Genomic DNA, 25,612 nt, shown 5'->3' with positions numbered 1-25,612 from the left:
TTTAATGGAATGGAATTTTAACACTGAAAAGTCATAGTGACGAATGTGAGGGCAGACGCTATGTGAACTTCTGATTTTACAAAAAGCTGTTTGAAAGTTCATTAATTTGTATCCCGCAGGTGTCAATTAAAGTATTGGTGGTGTATGGTTTGACCCGTGCGGGGCTCCGTATCGTAAATTCGAAATTTTTTAATGATTTGGAAATAACTTTGCTTTAATCTGCAAGTAGAATAGTAAAAAGGCAACTTCATTCTTCATAAAGACAAATGTCTTTTATTGATTTATTTAGTTTAGGTGACGTATTTTGTTTCTCAAATTTGTAGGATTATGATAAGGGAAAACCTTTATTTTGCGGGGTGTGAACAGGAAGTGTAATGTGCTTGTAGCTGTCTCGCGCCTGAAGCTTTCATGTCTGTCTGCTGCAGGTCTCCCAGACCCGAACAGCACCGACAGCGCCGACCTCCTCTCACCCGAACCGAACTGAGCCGGAACAGACCCGGACCTCCCCCCTGAGCCGAGCCGCCGAGTGTACAAGCCAGAGTGAGACCTGCAGCGACCCGGTACCTGTCCCCAACCCCTGCATGGACGCTCCGGAGCGGCTCGGGCTGAACCGGGTCGTGCTGGTCCCGGTTCTGCTGCTGTTCTGCGTTGCCGCTACAGGTCGCGCCAACACGGTGAGTCAAGACGAATAAACATAATAATACTGCATAAAAACTATCGTACAAACTTTGATGCAAACAAACCAACTTATCGAAATAAGTTGTAAAAATAAAAAGTTTGTGCAATAAAATTAACATACAACAAAACTTGAGGAAAAATACACTTAAAACTGTAGAAAATATTTAAAAACGATTTATGGCAATGTTGAATTAGCAGAAACTGTTTTGTAAAATATACAAATGTATGAATTTCTTCCTGTCAATAAAAATATTGTAAATTTATCTTCAGCACAACGTAAGTATTTAACTGTACTGAAGGACAATGCTTTAGAAATATGTGTAACTTTCTAAATTGGCATAAAGTATATAAATTCACTTCAGTAAAAATGCTAAATATTAATTTCAACGTCAAATTAGCCGCGGCGCTAAGCTAACTTCCTACGATGTTGTTTTCTGCAAATGGGTGTTCCCAAGTTTACACTAGACAAACAACTGTTACCATTCTTTTAGTTAACCAATTTAATGTTGATGTGCTTATACTTGTGGCATCACTACTGTGCACACCTGTGTACATCTTTAAAAGCACTGAATGCGCATGTGCTAGCAAAGCAAAATGGAGGCTATGTTTGAGAGGAGGCTGTGGGAGGAGAGCCAGTGTGACCCACATCTGTCTAATCATCTTCTGTTGAGTATAAGAAGCCCAGGAACTCTCTCTAACTTGGTCGACGTGTTGATTTCTAGTCCACATGTGTTGAACTGATTTTTGTATGGAAACCCCAAAATGTAGCATCTGGAGAAGCGAGTTAGCCAGGCGTCAGTTTAAGTTCAGGTTTATTCAGGGTTATATTATGGTTAGGGTCGGGTAAGGTTAATGTTAGACAAGTTGTTTGTTTCGCCGGCAGATATTTATTTAATTTGTATTTACTTAATTTTAATAAATCAATTTTTGTTTTTTGTTTTAATTTGAAATTTTTGTTTTAATTTTCATTTATGTATTTCATTTTTATTTATGTGTTTAATTTTTATTTATTTATTTTTGTGACTGGGCAAATACAAAAAGTCAGATTTACAACTATAGTGGTCTGTTTATCATCAAGTCAGACAGACAGGCTGACAGACAGACAGGGAAACAGACTGACTGACGGGCAGACAGACAGACAGGTATTCAGACAGGATGGGCTTCTGTCTGGTCTCAGTTTGTTAGTTTAGATTGTCTGTTTCAACCTTTTGTTCTGAACGGCTGTTATGACTGTCTCTCTCTCTTTCTCTCTCTCTCTCTTGCTCTCTCTCCCACGCACATACACACATCCTAGACCTAGCAAGTTTCTGTGGGGTGATTGCATTGTGCTGAAGAGGCAGCTGACAAAGTGCAGGAAGTGTGAATGTTGAAAACGTAAACATTAAAATGTGCTAGATATTGGTAATGGTAAAATCCTGTTGCGTTTGAATGCAGCACCATCTCAACTATGGAGAAGAGAGTGCTCATGTTTCCTCCTCCAGAAGTGAGGATGTTTGCATTTTTGGAGTATTTGCCAACAAATTTAGCAGCCCGTCATGGAGAAGGTTCTCTACGTTTGTATTTGGGAGACTTCAAGTTTTTAGGGGGCAGAGAAAGTTCAGATGAGAATAATGAGATAAAGACGTTTGAGGGTTTGGAAGGTGTATAAACGGCTGAGATGTGCACAGGTTTGGGGAAGTTGCACAGCCTGGCACTGGGACCGAGAGCAATACTGGGTTTAGTTGAGAAATGTCAAGGGGCTGCTGTCAGGTCGTAAATGAGTGGCTTCTTAAATGAAAGAGTGCCAATTTTAACAAGGCCAATTTGAGACGGTCCATGGAAGGACACGTAGATGACTTGAAAAAAGGGAACTAACACGCTAAGGTCAACAGACTGGACTGTGATTCTAGGCTGCTCGGGGGTCTGTGGGTCAGAAGAATCTTGCTATTGTTTCTGTGGAAGTTCCAATGGAATCCACAGTGGAGGTATCTGTGAGAATATCAGGTTGGTTAAACAGAGCTGGAGGAGGCTGGTAAAGTGGTAATGGAGTTGCTGGAATGCTGCCACCATGTACCTCTGAGGATCCTCTAGGTTGAGTTTCAACAGCACCATGGTGGGAATTAAGCAGCAGCACAGGGCAGCCTGGTTAGGAGCCTAGGCCAAGGCAGACGGGTAAGAGCAGAGGTTATAGAATCGATGGAGAACAAGAACTTAGAATTCTGATCCGACCTTTTAGTTCTGTTTGGTGAATAGAAAGAACCAGGAAAGGGACACACCTTTAGCTGTCATAATTACAGTAAAGCCAACATACAACAAGTGTTAATTTTCAGTTTAGATGTTACCTTTTGTACTTTGCACAAATTGAAGTTCCCCAAGTCAGTTAAACCGCAAATTCACGTCCTTGGGTTCCAAAGTGTCCCACAGAAACGCCTTATTTCCTGCCCTGTCGTTCAACATGACTCTGTACATTAAAATCATTCAGGCTGCAGATTGAGCTTTTTCTCACCAAAATCAGTTTGACCCGAGCAGGTGTTCAGGTTCAAATGTTTTGTGTTCAGGGATGTTTTTTTTTTTTTTTTTAATATTCAGCGATGTGAAACAGTATATGTTTTCATATATGTACATAAAGATCTTCCTCCACCGTCTGAGGGTTGCTGTGGCGTTCCTGATATGATGGTGCCCACAATGCCCTGCTGCTGAACGTGTTGAGGCGACTCCTCCGTGTTGCCCTTATCGATGGTTCTGCTGCAGAATCTGAGACAGGAATGGAGATAAAACCACATCACACCATCTGTCTGTGTCTCTCTGCCTGTCTGTCTGCTGGCTCATTCACTCAGGCCGACAGACATACCGGGAGATAGGCAGGAAGACAGACACTTATCACTGACATATAGGCAGACAGACAGTTACACCTGCAGGATACATGCAGATGTTTGGGTTTGTACAGATAGACAGATAAAAATCAAAAATGTGAAGGTGAAACCATGACAACTTAACATCTGTAACACAGTGAAACAGGCCAGCAGGGCTTTTCACAATAAGAGCACGAGACTGTTTTATCAGTGAGTTCAGTCTTTTATGAAATGTGAAAGCTGCTGAACTCTGGGACCAATGGAATTATTATTATTAGCAACATACTGGCTCAGTGCTCAGACTGGGTGTAACCTGGACACTGCTAGAGTCATGAGGAGGTCAGCAAAGGTCTGGAGACCAATGAGCAAGGCAGAAGCAATATAACACTTCTCTGTTTTTGCTGTTGTAAATGTTTGATAACACTTATAGCTCTTCATAACTGTCCAGTAGGTGTGAGTATTAACCCTGGAACCTCTATGTCAATTTTCTTCACTACAGGCGTGCCACTGCAGTGGATCATCAAGATGTCATTGTGATGGGGTGAAAGGTCAAAAGGTCAGTGGTGTTAAACCTACATGTCTGTTGCATTGCATTAAAGCTGTTGCTTCCGCTCCATTTGAAAGTGAGAGAGCGTATCCAGGTTCAAACCAGTTTGAAGCCAGTTTATATTACACAATTAAAACCATTATGAATCGTGTCCGATGAGGAAAATCAAATGCAATGTGTGTAGTAGAAAAGGTGCAGAGAAAAGTGAATATGCATCCACTACTTAAACTCAGGCCTGACTCGTTGAACTCAGGGACCCTGAATGGATCGGAGCTGCACACTCTACTGCTATCCAGTGGCTAGTCACTGTCACTGCAGAGACTTGTCTGAGGCTGAACCAGCACTCTAGTCTGTGGATCTCATACAGATCTTTCTCCTGCAGTCCTATATGACTTTAATGTACGATTCAAGCAGTTCATTAATTCATTAGTTTCATTCTGAACAAGGTAGATGCATTCACATCTACCAACAGACATACACACACTTACACACCTACACGTCATGTTCAGCCTCAACAGCATCTGCGCCAGTGCATTCAGGGTTAGATATGTCAGACCACCCAGGGGTTACTCAGGCATTCTCAGGCATGTTCCTGAGATCAAACACACACAGTCAGGTGTCGTGTGTGTGTGTGTGTGTGTGTGTGTGTGTGTGTGTGTGTGTGTGTGTGTGTGTGTGTGTGTGTGTGTGTGTGTGTGTGTGTGTGTGTGTGTGTGTGTGTGTGTGTGTGTGTGTGTGTGTGTGTGTGTGTGTGTGTGTGCTCCGCTGAACATGAATTGTTCTGCTGATCCAGGTTCCTTTACACCTGACTTCACCTTTTCTCTGTAACTGTTTACCTGTTTACCTCTGTTTATCTTTGTTTACCTTATCTTTCCTTCACCTTCTTGTTCTTTACCTGTGTTCAAACTGACCCAGGAGTTGTTGTATCCTCCACAGGGTGAATATGGTTTGCCAGGAGAAGATGGACTTCCTGGATTGATTGGTTATCCTGGAAATGAGGGACACCAGGGACTACCTGGAGACAAGGTACCACTGATCTGAAGGATATGATTATGATTATAATGTGTTATCCTTTGGGTCTTGTTCATTGTGAGGACACCTCAGTGGTTAAATGTAACAGTTTAACCACACTACACAACTCTGAAAACTACTAAGGAACTTCTGGCATGTTTTTTTCATTGGCATGTTTTATTTTGTCCACAGGGTCAGCAGGCCCCGTCAGGAGCTCCAGGACTGAAAGGCTCTCGGGTAGGTCTGAGGCTGATGATGATGACCAGCCTCGCCTGGAAGCTCAGATAAAACCAATTGAAACTTTCTGTTGATCCAGGGATTTTGTTCTGTTTGTGACTATACCATTCAGTACTCACTCATTTTATCCGTGAGATCTTCACTAAAATGTAAACTATTTTTGTGCCCAGGGTTTGCCAGGGAGGCCTGGTTTCCCTGGACCACCAGGACTACCGGTAAGAACACTCAGAGGTCATAAGGACAGAATTCAGAGAACACAGCCTACACCCATATAAACACTTGTAAATTATTGTCAAAATCTGACTCTAATACTTAGTAATGATACATTTTGCTTTATGTTTTTAGGGGATCCCCGGCAGAGAAGGAAACTTTGGTAAACCAGGACTCCCAGGATGCAATGGGACAAAGGTAGGCGTGTTCTTTTCTTGTAATATTTTATTTAATGCAGATTGTATCATTTGTTTGGTTGATTCACTGGATTGGTTCATTATGTCTTCCAGGGAGATTTAGGCTACCCGGGTTACCCTGGAATCCCAGGAACTACTGGCCTGCCAGTAAGTCCTGTAAAAAACATTACATGAGATGTGATCTATATTTGAACACATTTAAATCTATCAGTCCCAACACTCCATTCTGAGGTGAAATAATCTAAGACAGTGTGTTTGTGTTTCAGGGTCCACTGGGTCTGCAGGGAGCCAAGGTAAATCCAAAACATTTTAGGGTTAGATTACATTTACGTTACATTTGAGTACTTAGTTACTCTGCTTTTCACTGCTGTCAGATTACATCAATGTATCCCCAGAATATCGACTGAAAAGGAATATCTGTGCTTGCTTTAATCAACATTTTTCACAACCTGTGTTTAATCATTACGTCTTGTCGTCGTTTCAGGGAGAGACGCTCTCCTTTCCTGTCCCTGCGTCTATTAAAGGAGAACCAGGACTACAAGGACAAGACGGAGAGAAGGTCAACCACTTGACACTATGGGCTCAGTTTCTGTGTTGGTGTAGGTTGTGAAGTAACATTTTGTAGGACAGTGAGTCTTTTCCTTCCTCAGGAGATGTCCTGGTCAGTATTTTGTGTAGTTTGCTGTAGTAAGGCAAGAGTGGCTGTAGGGGGAGTTATGGATCTTTAGGTTGGGATTTTTGTTTCCGTATTTGTAGTGGAGAAGCAACTACATAAATAAAAACAATCCCTTGCTTGATTTGCAGGGGGTGAATGGAGAACCAGGTATGCCAGGACTTCCAGGACCACTAGGAACTGCTGGACATCCTGTATGCTTCAAACCTGTTCATGTATTAATCATTGGCTGTCTGTGGTGATATTTAATTTGTTTAATCAGAACCTTTTTTTCAAAAGGGAACTCCAGGGTTGCCAGGGTTACGAGGAGAGAAGGTCAGTGTCATAACTATTTCTGTCTTTTGGCCCAATCAATATTTCCTGAAAAAGTGACCTGACCTGTCCTAGGACCTAACTACTCACCTATTATCTACCTTTGTCACATTGAATAAGATACTAGGCTCTATAAATGAACTTGACTTAAACTGGCCTCCTGATCCATCAACTCTGTTTTGTTTTTTCCTCAGGGTATGGAGGGTCCTAGTCCAGGGATTCCAGGTCCTAGTGGACAAAAGGTAAGACAGCCAACTGTCTCACATCACTCATACAGAATAAGGGATAAAAAACACAAAAGCGAAACCAAGTTCATGATCCTCAGCTGTTACGCAAACCACCGGCTTCCCTAACCCAGTCTCCAATGGGGAAAATGAAGGAAGAGATATGATTTTTGATTGGCCTTTGATTGGTTTCCAGCAGCTCAAAAAATCTTAATGTTTCTTTATCGGTATATTGATTAACCTCGCAAAATCATTAAAGCGTAATAGTGTTTATTCAGTTAATATTGACAAGTATATAAAGTGCATATGTGATGATCATGTGGTCTTTTTTTCTTTGATGTTTTTCTGTTTCTACTTCAGACTGAATTGGCAGTGTGCACTTAATGTTTGCATCAATATTATTAAATGTTATTAAATATGCCATGGTAACAGTGGGCTTGGTTTCCAGGGTGACAGCGGACCCCAAGGAGTTCCTGGACAGAAAGGAATTAAACTCTATGCTGAAGGACCCAAAGAACTAAAGGTCTGTCTACCTGTCTGTGTATTTATCTGTCTGTCTGTTTGCCTGACTGTTTGTATCACTCTCTTGCTCACTCTCCTTCCCCCTTGTTGTGTTTTTTATGCTTCAGGGTGAACCAGGTGATATTGGAGAAAAGGGTTGTCAAGGAATTACTGTAAGTACCTGCATCCACAAATATGACATATAAAAATCAGTTTATTTCAATATTATCAGTGTTAATATTAGTATTTTATACCAACAGAAATTGTCCCTTGAAAAGTCTTTGACGACAGGACTGGACGATAAAGTGTAGTCATCTCTTGTTAGGATGTTGTTCACAGTGTGTACTTTTCAGTGAGTGAGACTGGTGTTCCTTTTTTCCCCTGCAGGGGCTTCCAGGGAAGTGGGGCGATAAAGGAGGAAAGGGCGAGCAAGGAGACCCTGGAACACTGGTAAGAGAGGGAGGAGGCGGGACTGTAGACTTCAGACAACTTTATTAATTCCTGGAGGGGCAATACAGCAATCAATATCATATATGTACAAGACAAATATATACATAAACATTAATACATTATGTGACGTTTCTCTGATCTTTCAGGGTAAACCTGGGAAAGAGGGAATACCAGGAGACCCTGGAGAACAGGTAAAATTGACATTTGGGTCCCAACATAGGCACCCACTACCTGTGGATTCACCACAAATCCACTGGTGACATCATAGAAAGTGTTTCATAAGTTCATAAAGCAAGATTAGAGTAATATATACATGCTGATAGATGCGTGGAAAAATACATTTTGGTGGGATTTCATTTCAACTGTTACACTTTAATTCAACCAATCTGAGTGAAATGTTTTTCTATTAAACGTTTTGGAGTAATCCACATAAATAAAACTTCAACCTGAACATCTTTCTGTCTGTCCGCTGGTCTGTCTGCCTGTCTGTCTCTCTCTGTCCATCTCTGCAGGGAGCACGAGGGGAATTTGGCTATGACGGTCCTGCTGGTATTGAAGGAACTATGGTGAGCATGACATGAAGTGGAGGAGTTCAGGGCCACCTCTAGTCCCCTGCTGGTCTGAACAGAAACCCTGAAGTGTTAATAAAAGCCTACAGGCTAAATTCTAATAAAATCTGGATCCAAATAAATGTTTCTGCAATTTAAGATGTATCTTATCGTAAGCGTCATAAAGCATCTAGAGTCTATGGCAGAGAAACAACAGACTTCACTCTTATAGACTCAAAGATCCAGGAGCTCACAGCAATTTCTTTGAATGGACATCTTAACCACGGGGGAGGAATCACTGGAGAGGAGTGAGAGGAGGGTGTCTAGTTTGCAAAAGAATTCAGTGTGGGACGCTCTTGCATTTTAAAAGCTCTTGACCATTGCGCCCTTTGAGTGACATTTGAGAACACAGTTAGATTTGCATGCAAGAGAACGCCAATTTTTAGGCAAGAGCAGCAGGAAAATTTGATTGCACAAAGATATTTTCAAACCATAGATGGTATTAATATCTGTGTGTGTGTGTTCAGGGTGAGAAAGGTGACCAAGGACCTACAGGTTTTCCTGGAGAGGTGAGATGTTTCAGCCATCAGTCACTGTCAGATTTAAGCTGTCTGTCACTATCAACTTCAATATGTTTTTGTGTTTCCAGTTGATCCAGATCAACCACTACCTGAAAGGTCAGCGTGGTGTTCTTGGACCTACAGGATTCCAAGGATCCCCGGGAGAGCCAGGTATAATAGAGCTCAAGTGTTTAGTGAATATGAGGGTTCAGGTTTTATTATGCTTACTGTCATAATGTTTATGAAGTATTTCTAACTAACAGAAACTCGAACCTTTTTATGTGATATACTTTTTAGACCTTTAGACCTAGACCTTAGACTTTTTGTCTGCCATTTATGTATCATTTTAGCTTGTCTGCTATTTTCCTTTTAGGACCCATTGGTTTTCCTGGTTTGAAGGGTCCAGCAGGTACATTTCAACTTCTCTGTCTTTAATTCTTATTATTTTAATTAATGTTTAACAGTTTTAGAGGAATAGTTCTGCTCATTTCTTAGTCCCAATGCATGACTGTCATCGACTCAACCAAATGAATTTTAAAACTGGAACTTAGTTGACAAAAAAGCCATTTTCACAAGTTCCTCTGGGTGGCGCCAAAACTGACAAATACATTTCACCATGGTGGAATTACCACTGGTAATGTTTTGTTCTGTATTGTCGGGTTCTTAGATGCTAGGGAAAAGGTAATCAGGAATGGAAGAGTTTGTAGGTAGGATAGTTCCTTTCATTTGTCTGTTGCCTGATGCAGATGGAGAAGCACATTCATAAAATATCGTAAAATGATAAAAGTAATTTTTAAAAAATGGAAAAACAAATACACTAATACTCTTTTAATGGTCATACCTTTGAAATACATAATAAAGTTATTTCAACATAATAAGATTTTGTGACATCCAAACCTTTACTCTCTCTCGCTCCCATTCTCTCTCTCTCTCTCTCTCCAGGTGTGGGGCTTCCTGGTCCCAATGGGCCCTATGGGCTACCTGGGCCAACTGGACTAAAAGGAGACGCAGGAAATCCTGGACCCTTCATCATTGGGTCACCGGGACAGTCGGGTCTTTCTGGAGAGGTTGGAGCTGTGGGTGAACCAGGAGAACCGGGAATTCCAGGTCAGGCACAAAGACAACCTATGTTTGTGCAAGTGGAAGAAACTGCTTGCTTAGCTCGGCACAAATAAAGGAAATAGGTGGCAGTGAACCTGTTTGCCTAGCTTAGGACGACGATTGGTGACGGGGGCACCTTCTAGCCATTTAAGTCTGATCTCCAATGGTCTACATCTGTCTGTCAGACTTCCTACCGGGGAATGTTGGTGTTCCTGGGATCAAAGGGGCCAGAGGCCTGATAGGAGTTCAGGGGAGTAGAGGAGAAGACGGACTGAAAGGTCAGTATTTGAGCTGTAAAGTAATGTTTATTTCAAAGAAAATAAGAACTGGCAGTTGGCCGTGTGAGTCAGATGGCCAGGGCTAACCTGTACTGTATGTATGACATGATACAGTATATTACTGTACAGCATATGATGACATGACACTATGCTGTTACTCCTGCTAATTAAACAACAATTTGTCTGGCTGATTGTTTGTTTGATTAATTGATGTGTGTCAGGTGAGAAGGGGGAGGTCTGCAGGATCTGTCCTCGTGGTTTCGGGACTCCTGGACCTCCTGGCCCCCCCGGAGAGACTGGGGACAGTGGGAAGACGGGTAGGAGCCTTGATAAATATGACCTTTGACCTCCAGATAACGAGGATGCCATGTTGATGCAAGGTGTAAAAGTGGCCTTTGTCTCATGTCTTTACATTGCGTTTCCAGGTCCAGATGGTTTTCCAGGGACTGAAGGTGACAAAGGGTTCAAAGGTGTGAGGGGACCTCCTGGTTCGCAGGTTAGTTCTCCCTCTGAAAGATTAATACTGAATTTCTTCAAAGCTAAGTTAAAGGTACATGCTAACACTTTGTGGATGTTTTTAAAGCACATTACATTACATTTCATGTAGTAATGATAATATGTGTATGTGCTATATAATATGTTTAGTCCATATTTAGTCTCCTCTTTAACAAAATACCTCATTGCCATGTCAAACTGTCTCTGGGAATTACATTTTTATGGTCCTACCTGTCTGTCTGGGTCTCTCTCGCTCCAGGGTCATTTTGGCCTACCCGGGTTACCAGGACTCTCAGGCCCTCCTGGTGACCCAGGCATCATGCAGCGGGTAGGGCACAAGGGTGAGGTCGGGGAACGAGGGAACGAGGGACAGTCTGGCCTAGATGGGATAGGTGGTGTACCTGGAGTTCCGGGACTAAAAGGCTTTGTAGGACCGAAGGGAAACCCTGTAAGTATCAGCTTTGACCCAGTTAGTACCATGTCAGAAACTGGACTGGATGGACAAAGTTGGAGATCTTGTTGAATTTCTAATATGATCAGTGATCATTTGCAGGGGCTTCGAGGGCCAAAAGGTGAAATGGGTCCTTTCGGACGGACTGGTCCCAGGGGGCTAACAGGACAGATGGGGCCTCCAGGACCTCCTGGTATTGGGCCTCCAGGACTAACAGGGCTAAAGGGAGACCTTGGAGTTCAAGGTCAGCGAGGCATGAATGGAAATCCAGGTAAGACACTCGGCGTAAGTGAAGTGGACTGATTTGCCAGACAGGATCTGACCTCTTTGATTGTTTGTTTTTGTTTTTGTGTTCAGGGGAGAAAGGTTCTCCTGGGTCAATCAATACATCTCCTGGTGATCCAGGACACAAAGGAGAGAAAGGTTTACCTGGAAACCCTGGACCTTATGGTAAAGGCAACAACATATGTGTCTTAGCCCAAACTATTTCCTCCATGTCTCAGCCCTTTCTATCTGCTGTCAGTCTCCTGATTTTTTATTTTATTTTTTTGCTGCTGTTATTCAATTTTTGTTGTCATCTGATTTAGGTGTGTCAGGATTTCCTGGTTACCCAGGATTTCCCGGGGTTCTTGGAGGAAAGGGAACTAGAGGAGTTTCTCTGAAGGGGTCTTCAGGACCTCAGGGAGTGAAAGGTCAGAACAAATCTTGCTCTCTGGTGTGAAATGTATGAAAGATAAATTAATAACTTTAATTTATGTCTGGTTTCAGGAGAGAAAGGCCTCTCAGGAGGTCCGGGTTTACCAGGTTTTGGCATTAAGGGGCGAGCGGGGCCCTCTGGGGCTCCAGGGATGCCAGGACCAAAGGTAAACTAAACAGACAGAGTAAAATAAGGTTTCAAATTTCTTATCATAAACATCAATAAGTGCTGCAATCCAATCCATGATAAACCTTTGCTCTGGCTACCTAACACACAGGACAAGACAATGTCAGTTTATATACAGTATATATGGAAAAGACATGCCCACACATTACAAAAGTCCCCTTCTTTTTTTGTGTTCACAACCATTATGTATGGGTCCATCCCTTAAGCACTACAGTAGCTATAATGCAGTACCACACTTAGTCAGAACTTTTATTGCCAGGGTCATCATATTGCACATTTACACATTACACATTTTCCATCAAAGTGACATATGACATAGTATTGGTCATAGTGTTTGTATCTCTATGGTAACAGGGAGATGCAAGGGTCGGTTTCCCAGGCCAGCCAGGTCAGCTTGGGCCTAGGGGTGAGGACGGGTCTGTGGGGCTCCACGGAGTAACAGGGCCCTCAGGACCAGATGGACGTCCAGGATCTCCAGGACTAGATGGATCCCCCGGGCCCAAGGGTAGTGTTGAAGCAATTTACCACTTCGGTCAGGCTGATAATAGTCATTACAATACAACAGCAAACTATTTTATTACTTGCTATTAGGAGCTCAATCACAACACAGACACTTGGTATGTACCTGAGGAAATGAAAGGTCTCCCACTCTTCTTTGTTTTGCCTAAAAACCTTGTTTTGCAGCAAACTAATTGACAAAGTGTGTTTGGTAACATTCCTTTGTAGTATACCTCTCTGGACTGAACTGAATTGTTTCATAGGTCAAAGTGGTCTGAATGGCCTGCCTGGTCCGGTCGGATTGATTGGTCCCTGTTTACTTGGAGCACCTGGAGCTAGAGGAGAACCAGGAGAGAGGGGTGTGATCGGCTTCACAGGTACCAAGTCTGAGCACTGGACCAAGCACTGGGATCCACCAAGCCAGTGAATCCATCCAAAATTCAGTGTATAGTTAGGACAGAGCTCCAACATGTTTTCAGATGCTGAAACCACCATTAGCTACAAAGCTAACTGCTGCTAAAACCACAATGTCAGAATTTGTGAATAGCTCAAGAACATCCAATCACAGATTCTCTGTCTTGCAGGTTCCCGTGGACCCAAAGGCCTCCTGGGTGACCCGGGGCTGCCAGGAGAGGGAACCATAGGCTCTCAGGGACCCTATGGGACCCCAGGGTTTGATGGACCAATAGGGGAAGGTGGAGGAGTTGGGCTGAAGGGCATGAGAGGGACCAATGGAGAACCAGGAAGCCCTGGTAAGCAGGCAGAACCACAACTTTTGCTGCCATAGAAATTTCAGTTTCAAAGTATGTATCAGTGCAAGACCATTTCATTACATTACATTACGATCATTTGGCAGACACTTTTATCCAAAGCGACTTACATTACATTACCACCCTTCGCAGAGGGTTCGGTGCCTTGCTCAGGGGCACCTCGGCAGGGGCTCGAACCGGCGACCCTCCGGTTCCCAAGCGGAAGCACTACCCACTGAGCCACTGCCTCCATGTGTGAATCATCATTCACCATGTGTGAATCATCCTATCAGTGTCATGTTGTGGCAATTTCTGGAGTAACCCCGGTGTTGAGCAAAGACCAGTCAAAGTTTGTCGGAGGAGGCTAAGTTTATTACAGTTGCAAATGGAGAGGTCAAATGTACACAAGATGTGTTCAGGAAGCCTCCTCTGCCCACCAAGCGCAGGCAGGGCGTATTTAACCCAGATGCAGCTGGTGTTTATCAGACAGGAGGAACCGAACCAAGGTCAGCTCATTATAAGAATACAAGGACTCACAGTAAAGTACCAGGTTACATATCAATATGGGTGAGAGTGCAGAATTGCCATCGCAGTCTCCTTCCTTATTATCTGTGTGTAAAGTACTGATCTGTCTTCTGCTCTGGGCTCTCTCACTGAGCTCATTGTCTTGACTGTGGCGTTGAATTAAACTTACTACAAGATACATTTTGACTTTTTCAACTTATTTAATAGAAATTGCCACCACACTATGATAACTGTTGTGTTTTGTGTATGTTAGGTATCAGAGGGGATGGAGGTTCCCCAGGAGGCTGTGGAACTCCAGGAACTGTTGGCAAACCAGGAGAGCCAGGACGACCAGGACCCAAAGGTTTGACCAATCAGTCAGTCTGTCTGTCGGTCTTTCTCAGATCACAGCAGGTTGGGGATGTTGTCTGCAATCCTGAAAATAATTGTTAAATTAATGTTGCAGAAATGAAGAGGAAGAGTTTCTCTGATGCAGATATGCTGTTTATTGGAGATCAGTGCTGAGGAAAATACACTTAGAGCATTAGCCAAAGAATGTCCCTGATATAACAAGTGTTCAAGATGTGTATCATGTAAAGAGCATCTGAAATATGTGCAGGAAATGTGTTGATGTTGGTGTTGGTAGGGGCAAACGTGTATACATACAGTATAATGACAAACAACAAAGTCAAATAACAAAATCAAACTGCTTTGGCTGCGTTGCGCTATTTATACGGAGATAATTACAAGGTCATATTACTTCAGATAAATCAATGAAGCATTGATGCTTGTCACTGTGACCTGACCTGAAGGGGCCACCTGTATCTCTGGTGAGAGACATGACATGACATACTTAAAGATTGCATAAGGGGAGTTACATGGTGCATAAGGTGTGATAATTACATATTATATGGTGTATATAGATATTGTCAAGATGTTGGATACATGGTAGAGACATCCTGTCAAGAGGGGAAGGGGATTTTCCACAACACGCCATTCAGATTAAACCACACTGGAGAGTTCACAATCAGAGTCAGGAGCAACATGAGCAAAAGGAGGAGTCCAATCAGGCATAGGGAAGACGTCACAATAACTTTGTTTAGGTTTCTCATAGCGAACAGAGCGCTGTGCAAGATGTTGTTGCACTTCAGTGAACACCCACCTATCGATAAGACCCTGAATACAAGTGATGACAATAGTAAAAACGCATAGCAATATACTTAACATAAAAAGAACGACAGCTAGGGTTCCAACAAATTTTGCAACCAAAGGGCCAAGTGTGTCGCGTAGCCAGTTGTCGCTCGCTGCACTGCTAGAGGGCTTTAAACCGTCACCCATCTTTAGTAGGTCACGAATAACATCCTCCATATCATCATGCGTTTGCCGTTTCTGTAACCTGTGAGGATCATCTTCTCCCAAGCCACGACTCCAGGCCTGTGTTGGCGCTCTCACTACAGCACCGTGTAGACTCGTGCCCATGTCACTCATGATCAGCAGGGTAGTGAATCCACAGCAAGAGAGGAGGAATCCACAGCAGATGAGACCTTGCCACCGCTGGCCGCAATTCTGTCTGTGTCTCCGGGTGGGCTCCTCATTGTGTGGATCCATTCTGCTTTTTCCTATTGACCTTCACAACCGTTGTGGTGGTCAGTAACACCAGAAAGAGACGTCTTCACCTGGGAGTGAGAGAAGATCTAAGAGACTTAATTTGGACGCTGTCATGGAAATGTACCGTTCAAACAGCCTTTGATCAGTGAGGTCATCTATCTTTTATAACATTTAGCAGTGAGTCACACGTTCTTATCTAAGACAGTACCTTGCACCACAGGGTTTAGGTGAAACTGGGGAGAATACTCCTTTCTCATGCAGACAACTTATCAGCTGCTTCTACTTACTTCTTGTGTTTTGTGCACGTGAATAGAGCAACAGAATCAGAATCAGAATTGCTTTATTTGCCAATTAAGTTTACAATTAAGAGGAATTTGCTGTGGTTCTAGGTGCGAACATATAACATATAGAAAAGACAACAAGAAACAACATATAAAACAACATAAAACATGTACAAACAGCAGCTCGGCGAATACTTAAATTAAAAACACACTAAATTAAATAAGTTGCCTAAATAAGGAGCCTTCTGACTGCCATCATTTCTCTCATGGCGTTCACCTATTTATCCTTTGTTGCAGTGAGATTAATTCCGTCATGTTAGCCGTATTTTGTAAGTTACTTGTCATGTTTAGTCTGTTAAAAGAAAAAGTAAGCCCGTCATGCCTCCTCTCATGTGCGTCATTGAACCCACTACTACAGCAAGTTTCACCTCATCCTGTAATAGTACGATATTAAGGATTAAAATAAAAGGCTTTTTTTATCAAATATTTTCAATGTTAGCCAGGAAGCCTGCATGCCACAAACATTGATTCTTTGGATTCTATCCACTAAACTGAAAGGAAAGTGAAGAATACATTCTTACTGTCTTTTGCAGTTTGTTGAAATCCTTTTAGTTGAAGAGGCACAGGTCGTCTCAGGTAGATATGTCTTCTCTCTGAGATTAGCTCTGAGGAGAATACAGTTGCAGGATGCAGTGCAAAACAATTAATGGAGTAACATGCAAGAAGTATGAGGGAGCCGAGTAGGCGGATCTAGCAAATGTGTGGGCTGCAGCTGTGGGGAAAGAGGACGTTGAAACGGTAACAAACTGGACAAGGTCGGGTGGTTCATGTTTTTGCTACACTTTGGTTATTGTAATTCTTTAGCCTGCATAATTGTATTCAAACCACAAACACAACTTAAGGTTATTTTTCAGAATAAAGTCGAGTTTTTTGGCATTCATACTCTCATGGAAACGTCTCTCTTGCATTGTCACTGACACATCCCACTTCCTTCCAGGTCATATGGGTGCAGATGGGGTCAGGGGTCGCCAGGGTTATCGGGGGTCTCAGGGTGACCCCGGACAGATTGGAACTAAAGGAATCCAGACGTCTATAGACCTGTATGGAGACCTTGGAGATCCGGGACAGCCTGGTATTGTTTTATTCTGCTCTGTAATGATCTGATTGAAGAAATGAGAAAGAGAAGTAACAATTGCATCTCTCTTGCTTACTTTCACCTACTCAGGTGTAACAGGCCTTACTGGTGTTAAAGGAGACAGAGGCCTCCAGGGACCTCAGGGCCGGGATGGAATCAATTATAGCCCAGGTAGCGTTGGGCCCGAAGGTAAACAGAAATACATTCAGTAATCAATGTCATGCACCCAGGCAGAGTATGGAACAGACAAGACGACAGATGAGAGACATCCTTAAAATGTCTGTGTGTCTGTCTGTCTCTTTCTCAGGATCTCCAGGAGACCCTGGCAGAGATGGAGAAAAAGGAGCCTCTGGTCTCCATGGTCACCCTGGTAGTGTAGGAGAAATGGGGTTCCCAGGTAAACACACACATATATTATCATCATTATTATTATGATTCCTATTTTTCTTCATTTTATAGCATTTTGAGTTGTTTAACTAAATTAAATGTCCAAAATAAGACATTTTACTCTGTCAAACATTACTTTAACCTTCAAAAGAAGAACAACTTGTCCATCTGTCTATCCTGTCCTTCTTTGCACAAGTATTTGGACTTATTCTTATCTGTTGCTATTTTCTGTCAAGGACTCAAAGGTGAGAAAGGTTCCCCGGGGCCTTTTGGAAAGTGTGGTTCTGATGGAAAGCCAGGACCTGGAGGAGTCAAAGGTACTAAAGGAGAACCGAGTGCACCTGGACCAGGACCTAAAGGACGTTCGGGAGAGATGGTATATATATATATACACACACTAGAGATACACACTCACTAACGTACAGTTTATTGATCGTCACTTTTTCTGTAGTAAAGAACACCAGCTGTTTAATTTCCTCTTCTTTTGCATGACCAGGCTATATGTAGAATATTTCTATCATTGCCTGTTTATGTGTATTTTCTGTGCGATCTTATGTTTGCGTTGGCTGCCGTGGAATTTCAGTCATTAAATAAGGATGAAGAGATGAAGAGTCTTTCATGGTCTTATTATTTTGGGTTTGGAATGTCTACATATCTGGTCAAACCCAATCTCCTGTCCCCTCCTTTCAGGGACAGCAGGGATGTCAAGGAGCTCCAGGCATAACTGGGGATCAAGGAGACGCAGGACATTTTGGGCCTCCTGGAGATCCAGGTCCCTGTGGCCCCAGAGGAGATACTGGAGTGCTTGGACCCAGAGGTCTGACTGCAGCATATTAATCATCGAGATGTACTGTCAATAATTATTATCTGTAGTTTGTAGAGACTACAAGACTGCATGTGGTTTATAGTGTGTATCCTGTAGTTTATAGTCTATAGCTACAGTTAGTGGTCTGTACAGTGTGTAGCTTGGACTCATTTCCTGTTACATTTATTGAAATACACACAGTAGTTCATACAAAAGTTACAAGTTACTGTGTTTGCTTGTCTGCCTGCTTTGTTTCTGTCTTAGGTCCTCCCGGGTTTCCTGGTGAAAAGGGTTTTGAGGGTCCTGCAGGAAGTGATGCCGAGCCAGGACCCAATGGACTCACAGGTCCACAAATATCACATAATAGACAGATTAATACAACAAACACTAATCACACACACTGCAAAACTTGTCTGTGTTTACATATTAATAATAGAGACCAGTATGTGTATAATGACTGATACTTGTCTTCACTGGGAATATTTCAGTTTTGTTGAGTCAAGTTATCTAGTCTTCATTTCATTAGAGGCCCGGCCTCCAAGAACTGATACAAAATATTTTGAGCAATAGACAGTAAAGCTTGATTTGAATTTCATTTTCATGTTCATTTTCAGTGAGACTTTAAATGCAGACTGAGGTTAGACATGCTCTTTTTGTGCACTTAATGATTCAACTCTTATTGATATAATTATATTCATAACTTCACTCTTTATTTGGTTTTCATGCTTTATAGTTTGAATAGAATACATTATATCTGTTTTCAAAATGATGACAGACACGAGACATGAGCACACTGGGTGAACCTGATCTGAATGAATTCTATCTCAATCCTAGGTAACAAAGGAGCTCCTGGAGATCCTGGTCCTGCTGGTCCCAGAGGAAGCCAGGGACAGGATGGGATACCCGGACCACCCGGAGAGAAAGGAGACATGGGAGGTAAGGCAGCAGTCAGTGTTCTCAGGGTGAAATATCCACAATCGGTAAAAGCACAACATTTCAATATAAGGACTTCCTAATTTTACACAGCTCAGTTGCCATGTCCACAATTTGGGTCCAGCTGGTACAAAGTCAAAACCAGACTTATTTTTTCTTTGGGCCAATCAGACTTTCATCTGATTTGTCTGTTTGTTTTCCCCTAACAGCTGCTGGAGATGGACCCAAAGGCCTAGATGGAGAGAAAGGCTCTTATGGTGAGTCACAACTGGAAATCTTGGTAATGACTTTTAAAGTTTAAAGTTACAAGTCAGAAAAATGCCTATGCAGAAATACCCAGAGAGCGTAGGGGAACCTTGTGACCAGTCAGTAATGCGTGTTACACAAAATACAGACATCAGAGGTCACAACATATTCACAGCAAGGTCATAGTAGTAATAGTTTGTGTGGCGTAGAGAATGAAGTTCATATCAAACCAGATTATAAAGTGAAAATATACACAGAACAGAAAAAATGAAAGAACTGAAATTTAGTCGTCTAACTTGTTTGTGCAGGCGGATCTAAAGCCAAAGTTTTCAGTCATATTGCTTTTAAACATGGCTGTCCAGCACTGTTTAAACGTGTCCCTGTCTTCCACTCAGGGTCTCAGGGTGATGTAGGTTCTCCTGGTCCCTGTGGCCCTCCTGGTCCTCCTGGTCCCGTAGGAGATAGGGGGCCTCCAGGTGCAGCAGGACCGCTTGGCTCATTTGGTGGTAAAGGCAGGAACGGAATTTGTACCGAGGGTGGCCAGGGAGAAAGAGGAGCACCAGGGGAGCAAGGACTCAAAGGTGAGAAGACATAAGGACATGCACATTTCGCGAAAATATTCTTATCTACAAAAGGGGGGCCCTGCAGAAAAAGTTTGGGAACCACTGATCTAGGCTATATGATGGTGTTGGTCACATGTTTCTATTCCTGTTTGGGTGGGTTATGTACTGTATTATGTAATGGATGAATCGGTCTGTCTCTCTCTCCCTCTTTCTCTATGCTTCTGTCTCATGTAGGGCCTCAGGGTACTCGTGGTCCTCCTGGTCCCCCAGGTCCTGGTTTTAAAGGTGATACAGGGAATAGAGGAGAAACTGGTGCCCTTGGAACACCTGGTTGCCGTGGTGACCCCGGCCCTCAAGGCCAGCTGGTCAGTACTTTCTATAGTTTATATTTTCCAAGGAAAAGGGGAAAGAAGTAGCTTGATGCATTTTTGACAAATGAGCCAAGCTGGGATTTTCGATATTTAGTATGGAGCACTCTGTAGGTGTATGACACAAACGAGACACTGCTAAAAACAGCCTATTTGTTGAATACAATTCAACAAAATAAAATTTAGGATATCATTTGAAATATAATTCAACATTAAATATTATTTTTACTTTCATATGTAGTTTTTGTAGCATTCACAGGAACGCCTGTAGGAAACCGGTGTGAACGTTGTGTTGCTTGTTGACCACAGTTTTATCAGAGAGAGAGAGAGAGAGGGAGATAGAGAGAGAGAGGTGCTGAATGGCTTTAGTTAGTTTGTACAACTTTTACTCAAACTGAATAAAGATATGTACTTGATGCTGAATTGAAATGATTACAGTGTGTAAACACCTGTTTAATTATGTTGTTCTTGACAGGGCCAAGAGGGGCCCCCAGGGACTACAGGGCAGAAAGGCCTGATGGGAGACATTGGTGTCACAGGACCCGTTGGTAAGAACTTGACTTAGAATGAGTAATTTAATCTACACTTGTCGGGTATATTCACATTAAAACTCACCCAATGCCTCCTGTATGTTCCACCCCTGTGTTTGCGTCTGTGTGTGTGTCTGTGTGTCAGGTCTGAAGGGGGAGTCAGGTCTAAGAGGTACAGATGGCAGGCCAGGGCCCTCAGGTCCTCCTGGGAAGCAAGGGCTGAGGGGTAATGACATTATCAGAGAGGTTGTGATGTTACCAGGAGATAAAGGCTCTGTTGGATGTCAGGGATCTAAAGGAGATGAAGGGCCCTCGGGGATCCCTGGAAGACCTGGACCTAACGGTGAGTGAGAGTGCGTGCTCCTAATTTGGGAGAATTCTTTTGTTTCCTCCACCGCGTTTCAGAGAGAAATATTAAACATTTTACTCCACTATATTTATCTCACTTATTTATCACAATCAACAATGTCAACTAACTACTTTTTGTGACTGCCCTCCTGTGCCATATTCACTCGCCTACCTGGTGCACAAAGTAAACAAAGCAAAGATGCTTGTTTCCCTTAAGGCTAATGAATGTTGCACCAGAGTGCACACAGTTTTGGGTCTCTGCTCAGATGGTGTGTGGTGGAACGTGTCCACCTGCGTTCATAGGATCGAACGAAAATTCAAATTTGTTGTGTGTTTAATGGCTGCAGGAAATCGAGGAATCTCCGGACTGCGTGGTGTGGACGGTCAAGTTGGTTTTCATGGAATGCCGGGAGAAAAGGGAGACCCAGGATTCCCTGGACGACAAGGTACGAAAATACTACAGGCCTTAAAATAGAACAAGTCTGATGCAGCATTAAGCAAAGTGCTCCGGTTTGTACTTCAAAGCACCGCTTACAAGGAAGCAGCTTGCATTGTGAAGTATTTAACTGTACAGTCCATGCTGTTGACAGGTATCCAGGGCCTTAGGGGTTTCCTTGGGACCAAGGGCACTCAGGGGCCACCAGGGGGGTCAGGGCCATGTGCAGGGCAGCCAGAGATGGACGGCTTTCTGTTCACCAGACACAGTCAGAGAATCCATGTCCCAGAATGCCCGGCAGGATCCAACCTGCTGTTCTCAGGATATTCACTGCTGTTCATCAACGGAAACAACCGTGCACACGGACAGGACCTGGGTACGCTCTGAGAGACAGGCAACTACTGACAAACTACTGACTGATTATCTAACAAACAACATCTCTTCTCTCTCTCTCTCTCTCTCTCTCTCTCTCTCTCTCTCTCTCTCTCTCTCTCTCTCTCTCTCTCCAGGTACATTAGGCAGTTGTTTACCTCGTTTTACCACCATGCCCTTCCTGTTCTGTAACACAGACAATACCTGTCGCTATGCCTCCCGTAACGATTACTCCTATTGGCTGTCCACCAATCAATCGCTGCCAAGTGGCATGCCTGTCATCTCTGGGTCTTTGCTGGAGAGATATGTTAGCCGGTATACACATACACAAACAAACACACACAAACATCCAACTATATACTGTACATATGTAAAGTTGCCAATAAGTCATCTGATTTGATTTGTAGAGATCACAAAAAGCATAGTCAGAAGAAAAAGTGTTCTCTGTTAACCTGTGTGTCGTGTTCTGCCCATGTTGAAGGTGTGCTGTGTGTGAGACCAGAACTAATGTGATCGCAGTTCACAGTCAAACCAATGACATTCCAGACTGTCCCTCTGGGTGGAGCTCTCTGTGGGCAGGATACTCCTTTGTCATGGTGAGGATTTACTGTGTTGTGGATGGGTTTTGTGTCATCATCTCTCAGTCATTGATTTTGTGCTGGTTATTCTCACTGATACCTGAAGATGGCAGCAGCATATGACCTTTGACCTGTCACCCATGCTGTAAATCTTATTGCATCTAGGAAACAGGAGTCGGGGCTGAGGGGTCGGGTCAGCCTCTGGCCTCTCCCGGATCGTGCTTGGAAAACTTCAGGAAGATTCCCTTCATCGAGTGTCACGGCCGCGGAACCTGCAACTACTACGCCGACTCTTACAGCTACTGGCTGGCGCCTCTGAACCCAAGAAACATGTTCAGGTATTTGAATGCTAACAGGGTTTTAGGGCTTAACCAGGCCTCTCTGGAAATGTTTTCTGCTAGTTTGTGGACAACCTTTCATAGTGTCATGGTGGAGGAGGTGCCTAAGTCACACCCAAGTCCACAGGGATACCTCAAGGGTCAGTGCTTGGACCCCTTCTCTACTCAGTGTCACCTCATTGCGATCCCGATTGTGGTCCAACAATTTTGTGTCCCTGTCCAAGCCTGAGTGTTTTTCAACCTTAGAAAACGTTTTCACTCTTGCACCAGCATCTGTTTCGTCCTAATCTTAAATCCCTGTGTCTGTCGGTCTCTCTGCAGTAGGCCAACTCCTCAGACAGTGGAATCAGACAGCCTGGTCAGTCGCTGTCAGGTCTGTATGAAGCAGTGGCAGAAACACAACAGTCAGTAGTGCTGCTACAAATATTCCCCCAATACTAATAGTACTAATCCTGCCACTGCTGGTGTTACCTGGTGCTCACTACGTCTGGTTTAGTTTGTTCTTTACACTCCAGAAATGAGAAGGTCTGTGTGATAGTGTGAGAGTAAAGGCCAGGTTCTAAATCCAACTCAGTTTGTCAGCCGGGATGAACTTCTACCAGGCTAACACGGTAACATGATACCACTGGTACTCCTGATCCTACTGTCATTTCTGATTCTCCGGATATTCTCAATACTGCCACTGGTACAGCAAGCACTTAAACACTTGGTAACCTCTGTATAAATTCACTCTGGTTAAGAGTCAAACTGTTTCATGTAGTCTATGTTCACTACAGATAGATTAAACTGTAATTTTTAAAAAGGTTTGAATGATTAGTAACTTAAATAAGTAGACCAAATAGTCATTAAAGTAGGTAGTAACTAAATTAATTGGTAATTCTAGCCATCAGATGTGTCTCCTCCTAAATGTAGAGGAGGAAAACTTTTCAAACTGTACTGTAAAGGTGTTAACACTGAAGTAAATGTATCTCTTACTTTGTTACTATGTCCCTTGGCTATCCTACTAATAATATTAATATTCCTACAACTGCTGCTAATACTTCAGGATTAGCAGATAGTAGTTAACGCTACTATAACTTCTGCTTCTACTGCCATCACTGCTAACACTGCTAGTTTAACTGGCACCACTGTAGACTGCCAAACTGCCACTGCTTCTAATGTGAAGCTGTAGTTCCTCCTGCGGCCTGAGGGGAGAGCCTGTTCCTCGCAGATATGGACTGTTGAAGGGCGCAGACGGCCAAGGCTCCACCCTGCAGAGGGCGCCCAGCGTCATCTATGCTCTCGTATGATCACGCGTGACCTTAGTGAGACTTGATTTACTCCCAACAAAAGAGGCAGGTGCTTTCATATTGTGATGATGTTTGATCAATTGAAAGATTTGGAGCTTAAATTCTACAGATCTGAGTATTAAGATAAAGGAGGTGATGTTCTGTCAGGATGTTGAAGCTTTAGACACTGATGTATGGCAACCATACAACTTTTCTTATTTTTGAAAACGAGATCAAACAATAATTACTATTACTGCTACTACTTTGTGATGCTTAATGTGGTTTATATTTATGTTGTGATCCCCTGGCATTATGTTCCTTTATAATCTGTTCTTGTTCCTCCAACAATAAAACAAGGAAACTTAAATCAGCTTTTATATTAGACATAGAGATTAAAATTATTTTATTTATCTGAATTGTATCATAGAGATAGTAAAAAATAAAATCAGATAAATACATGAATTAGTAGAAAGATGAATCTCAACACAGGAAAAAGATGTTGAACCAAACAGCTTCCTCCTGAGGTGACTGCTCAAAACAATCAACCTACTCTAAACCACCTGGTAGTTATGCCCTAAATGCCCCAAAATATCCCTTCCATCATCCTTTCCTCTAAGACCTGGAAACTGTAGCTGTCTCCTCCACTCCTCTGCTGTCTCAAAGTTTTAGGAAACGAGTGGATCTCCCCTCCCAGTTTCTCCTCCAGCGGAGGACGTTTTTGTACTCCTGTATGACATCACTGTGTCCACTCACACCACCCAGCACAACAACACTTCAGCAAAGATAAAACCTGAATACAAGTCAATCTATGAATATATCACAACAATAATGTTGTTAAAGAAACATTTATACACATTAAACATACTTACAACTTATTAACCAGCTTCTCAATTTAGGCCACATTTTGTCTAATCATTCTAGAAAGTCTTGCAGGTCTCACACATGCAGGGCAGAATGGAGGAGAGGAGGAGAACACTGTATTTCAGCTGCAGTGTGTTAACCTGCTGTTCCTCTAATGGCCACTAGGTGTTGATAATAAGAGAAGTTTAGATAATTTCACTACTTCAGATGTAAGTTCTTTACATGTTTATAAGTTTTACATTTTACTCCCTTTACGGAACAAGTCCATATAGTATATAGAGTTCTCATGTGATTGTTTATTAACGGTGTATATCTTTGTTGTATTTTTACAGACTCTTTTGCTACCAGATGTACATATACCTCTGCTATAATTATGAAAAAACTGTTCTATATACCTTTAGACTATTTGTATTGTGAATATGATAATAAACTTTTTTTTAATGTGTCACAACAGATTAAATTGAATCTTTAACTTTGACTTTAACTCAAGTTCTGCCATGAAAAATCAGTGCTGCTCAGGTGGGTAAACATAAACTAAAGCAGGCTCACATGGTCCAACCCAGACTAACATGGCCTCATTTAATGCAAAGACTAATGTGGTCTAATTGGAACCAACA

At 42.7% G+C, this 25,612-nt stretch overlaps 1 protein-coding gene across 1 annotated transcript; it reads left to right on the top strand.

Moving 5' to 3' along the window:
* Window positions 1-388: 388 nt before the first annotated feature.
* Window positions 389-25,436, top strand: col4a3 (collagen, type IV, alpha 3). The gene is made up of 51 exons (XM_076146390.1): window positions 389-674; window positions 4,009-4,065; window positions 4,993-5,082; window positions 5,260-5,304; window positions 5,475-5,519; window positions 5,650-5,712; window positions 5,805-5,858; window positions 5,978-6,004; window positions 6,196-6,270; window positions 6,516-6,578; window positions 6,664-6,699; window positions 6,891-6,938; window positions 7,369-7,443; window positions 7,550-7,594; window positions 7,809-7,871; window positions 8,018-8,062; window positions 8,384-8,437; window positions 8,947-8,988; window positions 9,069-9,150; window positions 9,353-9,388; window positions 9,922-10,086; window positions 10,266-10,358; window positions 10,580-10,675; window positions 10,784-10,854; window positions 11,113-11,301; window positions 11,407-11,575; window positions 11,662-11,754; window positions 11,892-11,996; window positions 12,073-12,167; window positions 12,542-12,692; window positions 12,949-13,062; window positions 13,270-13,437; window positions 14,213-14,302; window positions 16,825-16,959; window positions 17,053-17,151; window positions 17,270-17,359; window positions 17,586-17,725; window positions 18,040-18,166; window positions 18,419-18,499; window positions 18,989-19,090; window positions 19,297-19,344; window positions 19,729-19,914; window positions 20,131-20,261; window positions 20,740-20,812; window positions 20,940-21,137; window positions 21,490-21,588; window positions 21,733-21,954; window positions 22,088-22,265; window positions 22,432-22,546; window positions 22,694-22,866; window positions 23,188-25,436. The coding sequence occupies exons 1-51, from the start codon at window positions 582-584 to the stop codon at window positions 23,276-23,278; spliced, it is 5,025 nt and encodes a 1,674-aa protein (XP_076002505.1). The 5' UTR covers window positions 389-581; the 3' UTR covers window positions 23,279-25,436.
* The last annotated feature ends 176 nt before the right edge of the window (window positions 25,437-25,612 follow it).

Source organism: Genypterus blacodes, unplaced genomic scaffold (assembly GCF_046128005.1).
Source record: "Genypterus blacodes isolate CSIRO-AG114 ecotype Tasmania unplaced genomic scaffold, CSIRO-AGI_Gbla_v1 ptg000032l_1, whole genome shotgun sequence".
NCBI lineage: Eukaryota > Metazoa > Chordata > Actinopteri > Ophidiiformes > Ophidiidae > Genypterus > Genypterus blacodes.
The sequence above is the reverse complement of the archived record's forward strand: the minus strand, read 5'-3'. Positions and strand labels throughout refer to the sequence as shown.